Source organism: Watersipora subatra, chromosome 1 (genome assembly GCF_963576615.1).
Source record: "Watersipora subatra chromosome 1, tzWatSuba1.1, whole genome shotgun sequence".
In the NCBI taxonomy this organism is placed as follows: domain Eukaryota; kingdom Metazoa; phylum Bryozoa; class Gymnolaemata; order Cheilostomatida; family Watersiporidae; genus Watersipora; species Watersipora subatra.
In genome coordinates, this window is record NC_088708.1 from 66393855 (window position 1) to 66404516 (window position 10662).

A 10662-nucleotide genomic window follows, 5' to 3' on the forward strand; every position below is an offset into this window, starting at 1 on the left:
TAACACAGGCTAGTGGTCAGTACAACAACTGAAGTTTGGCACTTTGTAAGGCAGAAAGGCCGATACGGAATTTATATACAGTATTCTAAGCGACATATCTTATGATCTCGACGTTTCTTATCGCGTTTATTCGATGTGTACATTAATAATTGTTGTTCATTTCAAGATCAATTTTCACGATTTTTAAAGAGTTTTTTAAATTCACAACATTAGAAATACTCCACAGTGAGACTCAAGTTTATCTTTAAGATAAAAAGGATTGTTTCATCGTTTTGCCTCGTAGATTTCTTCTCGTAGATTAAACCACCTAGGGATGTGAAAGACGTGCCTCAGATAAATGTCAGTACAAACAATTTTAGGTCAGGTTTATAAAAGCTAGATTAATACTTCGCATTTATTCAGACCAGTACTCAATTCAGACCAGACCTGCCAACCCAAGAGTGGGGTAATGCGTGAGATTTGGTTTTGGGGCAATTGATGTATCAATGATAGTATATATAAAATTGTGGAAATTGGGGCAAAAATCTCACGCATTTCCCCTTTTTCTTTGGGGCGATTGCGTGAGTCTTACGCCCAATGCGTGAGAGTTGGCAGGTATGATTCAGACCAGGATTCAGCACGTGTCTTGTGTGAAAGTGTAGCGCACTGCTGCTCTGTGTGACTGTTTTTTGTTTTACTGGTTTCTCTGAGCTCTTTGTTTTTTTTTGTTAAAAATCTATTGTGATAGAGTTTACTGTTTGTGGGTTGGCCTAGACACTGACCCCTAGTCTTGATAAAGTTGTCTGGTCGATTCATAATTTCATCGTATGACTTTGTTAGAGCAGGATGGGGTCTCTTTTCTGCTGATGATTCTCATTAGCAGTCGCTGTTGCCTTTGTTGAAACAGGATAATATCAAGTTTTTCCATGGTATCAATGATTCCTCTAATTTCTGAGTTAGCTTCCCAAAACTTACAGCAGATACAGCTATTGGTTCACTACAGGAAAGGAGAAAATTAATTAGTCCATAATCTCTTCACGAAAGTACAACAATCTGGTTCGATTCCATCTGGTATTGTAGAATCTGATCACTTTTATAACATAAGACAACAACATTGTCTCTATTTACCTGCAATAGGAATCTCAGTATATTCCTATTCATTTTTTCTAAAACTATAAGAGAATTGCATGAAATCATTTCATAACCACTATGCAAAAAATAAAAAAAGGAAAAATGGGGTTTTTCTAATAACGTAGGAGTTCTCTCAGCCTGTTATCCCTTCTAGGAGTATTCGAAAAAAAATCGAGAATTACAATCAAATATTTCAGTGTAAATTCTGCAAGTCATTTTGTACAGATTCGGCCAATATATCTGATAGTATCAGGTGAAAACACTATCTTTTTATGTACTGCTTTACCTGTACAAACTGCTTTTCTGCATTACCAATAGTGTTTGTTTTGGCACAGTTTAGCTATGGTGAAATGCTAATGCTATAGCGAAAAATACAACAGCAGACAGTTTTAAATCCTATTCTATGATTGAGGGGAATGTAGTAGATCCATTGCTGTATATCTAGTGGTATCTCAAATAGTTGCAAAACATTGTATGAATAGCTATTGAATGTAGTGGTTTAAAAACACTGCAAACACTGATAGTTCCTAAAGTTATAATTCTTTAAAAGTTACGCATTTGTTTCATATCACCAATCATTAGAAGTTTTGCTAGGTTTAATCATCATCACAGTTATTATCAGCAACTATTGTTTGTTTGTCACTATGAAGTTTTTCATAAAATGGTTGGTTAATATTCTGTCAATCGAGGTTTTAATGTTTTATCTCAATGATTAGAACTACCCTTAAAAAGTCACTAAGTAATCTTGCCTTATTTTTAGTTTTAAAGCTTTTACTTGGATAAAATTGGTTTGATATGTGACAATATGAAAAAAAGAAGAAAAAGAGGAAATAAAAAGGATATAATAACAGAACCATGTTATTATCTTTTAGTAAATATAATGAAAGACTGAAAACATTTTGTGGCAAATTATCTTATTAATCAACCCTAGAAGCGTTTCCTAGACAATTGTAGACATTCTGAAGTTCTGTACATATTGCAATCCTGAGTAATATTTTGTGATCAGATCAAGTGTTGTTAAATATTTTTGGTGGGCTAAATGGTAATTTAGTTCTATTCAAAGCAGAATCATCATAAAGAACGGTTCATAGTCTAATTAGATCGTCAAGTTTTTGTGACATTTTGGCATGTCATGCAATAGGTTGAAATAATTTTTATGATTATCGGATACTTAGCTATACCTTAACTGCTTTGTAATAACAGGCACACTAGCTAGATATTTCAGACTATCAATGTAAGTGGCTTTCAGGTGTTCTTCTATGTGTTTTTTTAATTAAGTTTAGATTGTGTGGTGGAAGTTCATCACTGCTGTCCAAGGCAAACTTTTTGGTCATTAGTAGTCATACAGTAGTAGTTGCCAGCTACTTGTTCCGTTGTTCTTTTTGATCGAATGGAAAAATGGACCGCTAGAATGGCTTATTGCTAAGCAGATCACTAGCAATTACTAGTGAGTTGTAGTAGTATTACTTATATAACAATTTTTCTCATATTTATTAATTTGAAGAAATGTGCAGACAGCACAATATTTTGGCTTTTTACACTCATAAAAAAGTTAAGTATACTATGTACAAATTCTCTAAGTTGTGTATTAATAACAGGCAACAGCTTTGTGTACAATGCTCACGGTATGTTTATGTCATTTTTATGTTGCGTAGTGTCGGTTCAACTACACCCGTAACATGGAGATTATTTCTTTTGAATAGTTCTGTGTGTTAATATTTTAGTTGGTACATAAAACTAACAATGTATTGAATAATTTGCTGTATTATAGGAATTAATTAACTCACCCATGTATTTTGTGAATAGTAGACTCCATTTTTTTCGACATGCGAATTATTTTCATGCAACCAAACTTGATGGTTTTTTATTTGTGTGTCGTCCAGATAACAATCTGTCAAATTTTGTTTGTTTGTGGCAACTAACATGTCAGCAGTAAATTTTTGGTAAAAGTTTTTGGACATTTTAAAAAGACAACAATTAGATTTATATAATATATGCAGCCATTTAATTTACACCATCAATTGAAGACCTTATATATAAAGAACAGTGTGTATTATTAAAGGTACGTTTGAGTTGGTAGTTTAAAAAACTTCCTAGTACATTGAAGAAAATCCCAAAGCTAACGTATTCAACTCAATCTTTATTGCCGATAGCCTTATATTTTCCAAAAAATTGAAGTAACATATATCTAATTAGGTATGTTCAAAAAACTTTTTAACTCAATAACTAGACCAGTCTTTTAAACATTGAGACTGTGAATATTTTCTCAAGCAAACAATTTATAGCAAAAAGCAAGTATAGCTGAAATGACAGTAGCCAAGAAATAAGATGCTGAATTTGTTTTTTAATTCACATACTAAATAATGATCTAACTACAGGATATTCTTAAATACACTGTGTAGCATCTATCACTGATATGTAGCCAACAGTATCAATCAACTTTATGCCAATTCACATCTTTTACTGCTTTTTGGCACTCTACACTAGCTAATAACTGCAAAAATCACTGGGCACAAAATAGGTAGCAGCTGAGTTTTATAGCGCATCATCTCATCTCTGATTATATTTATGATTTTCTGCTTGAGTTACAGCATTGATTTAGAGGTTTGCATAATAAATCTATTTTCACTATAAAATACTCTATTATGTATATCGAAAGAATTAACTCAATACCAGATGCGGCTATTCTTGATTTTACTGAAGTCTTTAAAACTCTAAATATATGCTACGAATGTTATTCAGACTTTGAAGGGTTGGTATTTAGTGGTAAAGCTCATGAATTGTAGTCTTGTTTAGGTTGCCAAACAATAATAAAGTAAAGTTTCTTAATTCTACATGGCTCTGCTAGGGTGTACTTTTTAGGAAACTTCTCCTGTTTGATGCTGTGTCCATTCTTGATTTTCGATTTGTCATGATATAATCACCCAACCTATCAATTAAGTAGAACACTAACAATAACTTTAACGTTTTACTGATCCAAATATATAATGAGTCTGAAATTACAGCTTTCAAACATATCTTATGAACAGGCACAGATTGAACAAATTCTGGTTCGAGTGTTAAAAAATAATGCATGGGTAAAAATACATTTGATAATAAAGAAAAAGTATGTACTAAAGAATTGGCTACTTATCCCAAATATTTAGTTAAATGCTGTATCTAGGAAATGGAGCACTAGCTACTGATCCAAAGTATTCTTGTGTGTGTAACATTGTTTATTTGATAATTGTGTATTTCACCCACATTCTAGGAAGCTTGTATTTGCTACAGTCCCAAGATTGTTTTCACACGTAACTCTGCTACATCGTGTCATCACTGGTGGAGTTTAACAATTATCTCAAAAGTAAAGTGCAACTAAATTAAACAACTCGGATCTTGTTTAATTTGAACCTTGACCATAACAAGTTGTTTCCCAGTTTCATCTAAAATTTCGAGTACGAATACTAGGTAATGTAAACTAGTCAAGTACAAATTATATTTCTGCTAAAATAAACAAATGACAAGTTGTACTGCAAAACCAGCAGTAACTTACCATGCTGCCAACTTCATCTCAAACCAACCAATTACAAATAGGAATGAATGTATGTGAATAAGATTAAGAACAGCAAAGTGAAATACCAGGTTGTGATTCCAGGAATATTACTCAGCACTATAATAGTTCGGTCCTTGGTAGAAAATATGGGACTAATAATTAATTTTCATTGGGGCTGAAAGCTTCGAGACACTATTCATGCGATTTTTTTATTCATTGTATTTTTGTTGGTAGGTCATATTGGAAAAACATATTGCAATTATAATACAGTCATACCTTGACATATAAGTGTCCCAACATATGAAAAACTTGAGATGCGAGCAAAATTTCAAGCAATTGTTTGCCAGGATATTCAGCACAAATTTGAGATACGATATGATGTTCAATGCGGCCGCTAGTTAGTCGACTATGAAAGAGGCCACTTTTGTGACCGGCATCGCTAGATATTGTCGGATCAATTTAAACATGGCCAGCTAAAAGTGATGATGAAAAAAGTCAAAGAAAGTCGAGTCAAAAAGCAAGGCACAAAAAACCAAGCCGGAAGAAGAAAGGTAAAAGATTGAAAATGAAACCCAAGTTAGTATTAAGTTTAGTGCAAGTGAGATTAGAGCTTATTTTTAAGTGTGTGCCTAGTAAGCTAAGTTCATTTAGGGTAAGTTAAATTTAAAGTTTATTATGTTACATACTGTCACAAAAGTGTAGCTTGCCGAATGTGTTGCCATCCAGTCTATCTCATAACGCCTTTAGCCGCTATTGTCTGTCCCGAAGGTAAGAAATCCATGCAGTAATATACAAAATAATGTTATATTTTAATGCAGATCAAAACCACTATAATTGGTATTTTGTAAGTGTAGGTAGTGAATTAAAACAATTAAAACACGTCTTTCCATAGTAATATTCTGTTTTTAGGTGGTTTTTCAGAAGGTGGGAACGAATTAATTTGTATTTAGTTATTTTATATAGGAAAATTGGATTTGGGATACATGGGAACTGACAAATGAGCTCAGTCCTGAAACGCATTAAGCTCGTATGTCGAGGTGTGACTGATTATTCACAATGAGTCCAATTATATTTGGGATACGACACAGTAATAAAAAACACACGTTGATTAATGATGAAGAAGTTTAGCATATAGGTAAGAGATATTTAGATGTGTACTGATAGGATAACTATGGCTGGCAGTAAATTTTCCTGAACACTAGAAATCTTGAAAATAGGATCATTCTCGGTGTTTTTAAATGTTGCAATACGGTAGCCTATACCCTTGTGTGCAGAATTGGGAATATTAACTCTCGATTTGTCAACTACAGCTGTATAGTCGCAAAATACTTCAGTGTTCTATTTTTTGTTGTCATGTTGTAGAAACAGAATGTCGAAACCCAAAAAAAGACGGTTTGAGCCAGGTATGTTTGGAATAATTTCGTTCGTCGGTGGCTCATTTTCACGAATGCTGCTAAAAAGTCTTGGTACCACATTGCAAGCAGTATTTATGTCTGCTGCTAACACACTTTATAAAATAACTATATATATATATGTATGTCACCAGGTAAAGTCGACAGCCTTGTTGATGTGGTAATTAAAGTATATTTTGCTCTTCATGTTCATGATTGTTCTGCTCTTAAAAAGAAGGTACAAGACCTCACTTGCGAGGTGTTGGCTTCTTGTGTGGTTCCTGCCGTTTGTTGTTTTCTCCTATAGAATATCGCCTTTCACAGTGAACTATTTATTCTTGTGTAGTGGGTTAATTGGCTCAAACTGCTGACTTCTAGTGCACCCCAGCTATAGTTCATCCAACACAACACAGATATGATCAATCAGTATTGATGACTGGTTTCGTTATTTTTAATAGCTGAAATTGATAAGTAGAGGTAGAGACTGTGCTAGTAAATTAAGGAGACTAGTTGACCAATACTGTCAACCCAGGCTATTATAGTTTGGATACCAGAACAAGAACTATCGTAATGACTGCTCTTTGTGTAACGGTTTACACTATTTGTCCTTGGAACAAAAAGCCCAATGTTACTAAACTTAGCATTATGGCATGATGTCATGATTGTACTGTTACCAAAGGTGAATTTGTGCTGCTGCTATTAGGTCAGCGGAGAATTGTTCTCTCCTTACAGATGCTGCCTTCTTTGAGCAGGGTAGTATTATATGTCGTCTGCTCCAGGAGACGCTCGTACCTTTGAGCTCGCTGAAGTCTGATGGAGTTGTTATGGATGAAGATGTGCAAGTGATAGACTGTCAGCTGCAGGGTTGTTATCAACAGTTTTCTTCATTGTACAGGTTAGCTTTTGTTGGTGGTGTTAGCTTAATTCCTTCATATTCTTTTTGCGCCTTATGAAGTCTCATTCCATGAGTTCTACTGCTATCAAACATTTTCACCTTCACTAAAGGCTCAAGCATCTGCTGAGTTAGACAGTATTAGACTTTTTAAGCAAGTGAAATTCAATCCTGTACAGATCTAGGTGTTTTGTTCTATTTCTACTTCGTTCTACTATAAATATTAAATTGACATTCTTAATTTTAGCATTCTAAGCATTGTGTTATTTCTTTTTAAACTTGACGCCAAGACTGGTCGTGCTACTAGCGTATTGCCTTTGCCTAACTTTGAATTTAAAAAATTTTTCAGTTCAAATAATTTTAGGCATTAATAGAGCAAGAAAAAATTATTTTATACAAGTAAAAATTTAATATGACCACCTGGTTTTGGCAGTGTTTAATATTGTAAAACTTCCAGTAAATTTTATTTAGCAAATTTTGTGCTTTTTCACATGACAAAATAATCCTAAATTTTACTACAGAGAAAGAATGTGCAGGATTTTTTCTCAACATTATGCGTAGTTTTACCTTGAGTACGCTATCAATTTATCGTTAATTCTAAATTGATGAATAAATATTTTGGTAGTAGGCTCCAATTTCACTTTGCTGCCTAAGGTTGCCACTAACTATATTAGGTCATTTGGTAGTTATTCAATTGTTCTGTGGCTAGGAGCTGCAGTAGAATAGTTGTTTTAAAGCATTTTTGACAAGTGTAGAAATTGCCTCCACCCACAAACACAGAAGTTTGTGAAAACAACTCCTCTTAATCATCAGGATTGTTTCTTTGCTTCTTCCTGGCAAGTTTTCACAATAATTTCTTCACCCTAACATATCGAATGTAAATTACGTATAAATTGTGCCAATTATTGCCTATCTAACACAAATTCTAGACTCCTTAACTATTAATACATATTTCTGCCACCAATCACCCAGTTCTATCACTAATCATGCCTCAACATTTTACGGAATGAATGTGGTTTGTTGGAAATTTCCTTCATCGTATATTCAGATGAAGAAGGCAATATCTATTTGTATGTCAACCGAGTTTTTAGACGTGTTGTAGGCACTAGGTTCATCTTATAGCATGCTAACTCACTTTATCTTCTAACTCATGGTAAGGTAGGTAGGTAGGTAGGTAAGGTTCTCTGTTAAAGTGAGCTACTTTGAAAATGAAGTATTTATAAGAAATAGTAACTGTATACGTATTTATTTTTAGTTATGAAGAACATTATGCCACGAGACATCGGAATGTCTGCCGAGAGTGTGGAAAGATTTTACCGACTACAAGACTTTTAGATCTTCACATCGATGAGCTGCACAACCCTCTGTTCGATATGCAGTCTAAAAAGTCACCAATGGTTGGTTTTTGATGTTTCCCAAGTCTATGCAGTAGCAAGGAAAGCTAATGTTCTTCTTTATCATAGACATCGCTGAGGTAACTTGGTTGAATGAGGTAGCGGTGTCCCCTCTGCAATGTTCATATATGCGCCTAGCTTTTTAGTTTCAGTGTCTTATCTCTGGCTGTGCAGAGACATTCATGTCATCCAAGATTAGGAGAAAACATCTGATAGAAGTGCACAAATATCCATCATCCTTTCGATTTGAGAGAGCAGCACTATCAAAATGGTAAGACAGTAGGACTATGTTGCTGTATTAGATGCTTCACTTGCAATCTGCCTGCATGCATTTTAGATAGTAATACCATTCGTTGCTTGCATAATTGAAGTAAGACATCACAGAAGAATAAGAAAGATGATAAGAGTTCAGAGAAAATGGACATAACCAGCCAGAATAACTCGTCTCAGGGATCTAGATACAAATACAATTGCAAGTATGTTCTAAAATTGCTCGGATACTGCCATATAGAATATAATAAAGGGAGAGCCTCAAATGATTGTAGCAATTACTACAGAGCTATCATTTAGTCCCATAAACAGTGGTTTATTTGGCCTATCGATGCTACAGACTTTGGAGGCCTGGTGTTTAGGGCCAGCGTTGGTATGATCGTAGATGTATGACAAAGTCAGTACTTCGTACATTTTGAGAAATTTATGTATAGAATATAGAATATAATAAAGGGAGAGCCTCAAATGATTGTAGCAATTACTACAGAGCTATCATTTAGTCCCATAAACAGTGGTTTATTTGGCCTATCGATGCTACAGACTTTGGAGGCCTGGTGTTTAGGGCCAGCGTTGGTATGATCATAGATGTATGACAAAGTCAGTACTTCGTACATTTTGAGAAATTTCAATTTACATCTGCAGAGGTATACAGCTGAATAACATTTACTGCTTCGAAGTCCCTACCAAAAAATAAATAATTATCATTGTTTTTATATATAGTGTTATTGTCAAAATAACACATCCTCATTGTGTTATTTGGAAACACTTTGTTTTTCTCCAAAGTGCTGCCAGCTGGAACATTTAGTTTAAAATCTTATCACAAATGTGTGTTGTGGGCTGTAACAAAGGTCTGCTATTTTGGTTATTATGAAGAATCTCACAATTTCATTTTTGCCAAATTGTGCTAAAGACATCCCATTTGCATTGGATATGAATGAATTTTATATCAGCAATACCTAATTGCGCATTTTATGTCAATTGAGAAATAGCTGCAGTAACACAAATGGTCACAGTAGAGTGTTATAAAAATCTACATCATGCTCTAAAATGTGAATAAAAAGTTTTTTTTATCTATAACTATTTATTATTTGCCATGTATGAAGGCAAACTCGTTTCATTTGCTGTTGGTCAGTTCAAGTAAAAGGGCCATTTACCAGAATGTTCTTAACTCAGGTATCAAGCAGGTTGTGGCAATAAGGGTTAATCTGATGATACGCGTCGTGTGACTCAAATCAGTTAGGAGATGGAACTCCTACCAGGTTTTCAATTCAAAAGTGGAAGGTGTACATAATTCATGCTTTATATGCAACTGAGTGCAACTACCAAACACTTGGCTTGTAAGTTAATAAAAGCCATGATTACTGTAGCCAAGTTTGTTATACACATCTATGTACACTTGCATGTATGTAAACTCACAAAATATAAATGTCTTACGACTTCATGATGGAAAGTGTGGCAGTTGTCTGCTAGTAATAACTGATATTTTGTATGCATTTATGCTAAGTATGTACTCATCAAATTTGTATTGCTAATATGCACAATATATCAAAAGAATGTGTTTATACGTGATAAATGCTGTTTCTAAAATTCCTGCATGGGAGAGAACTAGTATAAATTTCTGTTTCATTTAATATAAAACCACCAAACACTGCCTGATGGACAATTGAGTTTAGTCATCAGCTAGTCTGGTGCAGAGAATTGAGACTGAAGCTATAATCGGAGTAGCGTATTGAGTCTCAGCTAAGCCAGTAAATGACGAGAATTGAAGTTGAATTGAATATTTTTATCTTTCCTCATGACTCGAGCGTAGGCATGAAAAAGTTAGTGCGCACGCTCAATGAGTAATATTTCCTTTCAGAGTCCCAGCTTCCTTTTCCTTCGGTCAGGGAGTACAAAAAGGTTTCGTGAGACGAAAACGACCTAAGGGCAATCACTTAATAAAGATGGGAGCTGTTCAATCACAGAATGTTACTATTGAAGACGTTGACATGAAAGATCTGGCTACGGCTTTAGAACAGTAAGACCAGATTCAGCGACAATGAAAGGTGGCTGAATTGGTTGTTAAAAGCATGT

The 10662-nt window shown here is 34.4% G+C and overlaps 1 protein-coding gene across 2 annotated transcripts; it reads left to right on the forward strand.

The window, feature by feature from the left end:
- The first annotated feature begins 281 nt into the window (after positions 1-281).
- On the forward strand, positions 282-10611 carry LOC137386007 (zinc finger protein 511-like). 2 transcript variants are annotated; one of them, XM_068072653.1, is made up of 7 exons: positions 282-339; positions 6005-6045; positions 6766-6928; positions 8181-8322; positions 8466-8590; positions 8691-8795; positions 10448-10611. In XM_068072653.1, exons 2-7 carry the CDS (start codon positions 6012-6014, stop codon positions 10608-10610), a joined length of 732 nt encoding a protein of 243 aa, XP_067928754.1. In that variant the 5' UTR covers positions 282-339; positions 6005-6011; the 3' UTR covers position 10611. The 2 variants fall into 2 exon arrangements, with proteins under 2 accessions (XP_067928754.1, XP_067928753.1); XM_068072652.1 differs by lacking the exon at positions 282-339 and having other exon boundaries at positions 5967-6045.
- Positions 10612-10662: the final 51 nt, after the last annotated feature.

Excerpts from the sequence above, each read along its gene's own strand:
- LOC137386007 (XM_068072653.1), top strand. The coding sequence starts at position 6,012 with ATGTCGAAACCCAAAAAAAGACGGTTTGAGCCAG. Across the intron at positions 6,929-8,180 it reads CAGTTTTCTTCATTGTACAG|TTATGAAGAACATTATGCCA; the intron begins GTTAGCTTTTGT and ends ATTTATTTTTAG. Across the intron at positions 8,323-8,465 it reads AGTCTAAAAAGTCACCAATG|TTTCAGTGTCTTATCTCTGG; the intron begins GTTGGTTTTTGA and ends CTAGCTTTTTAG.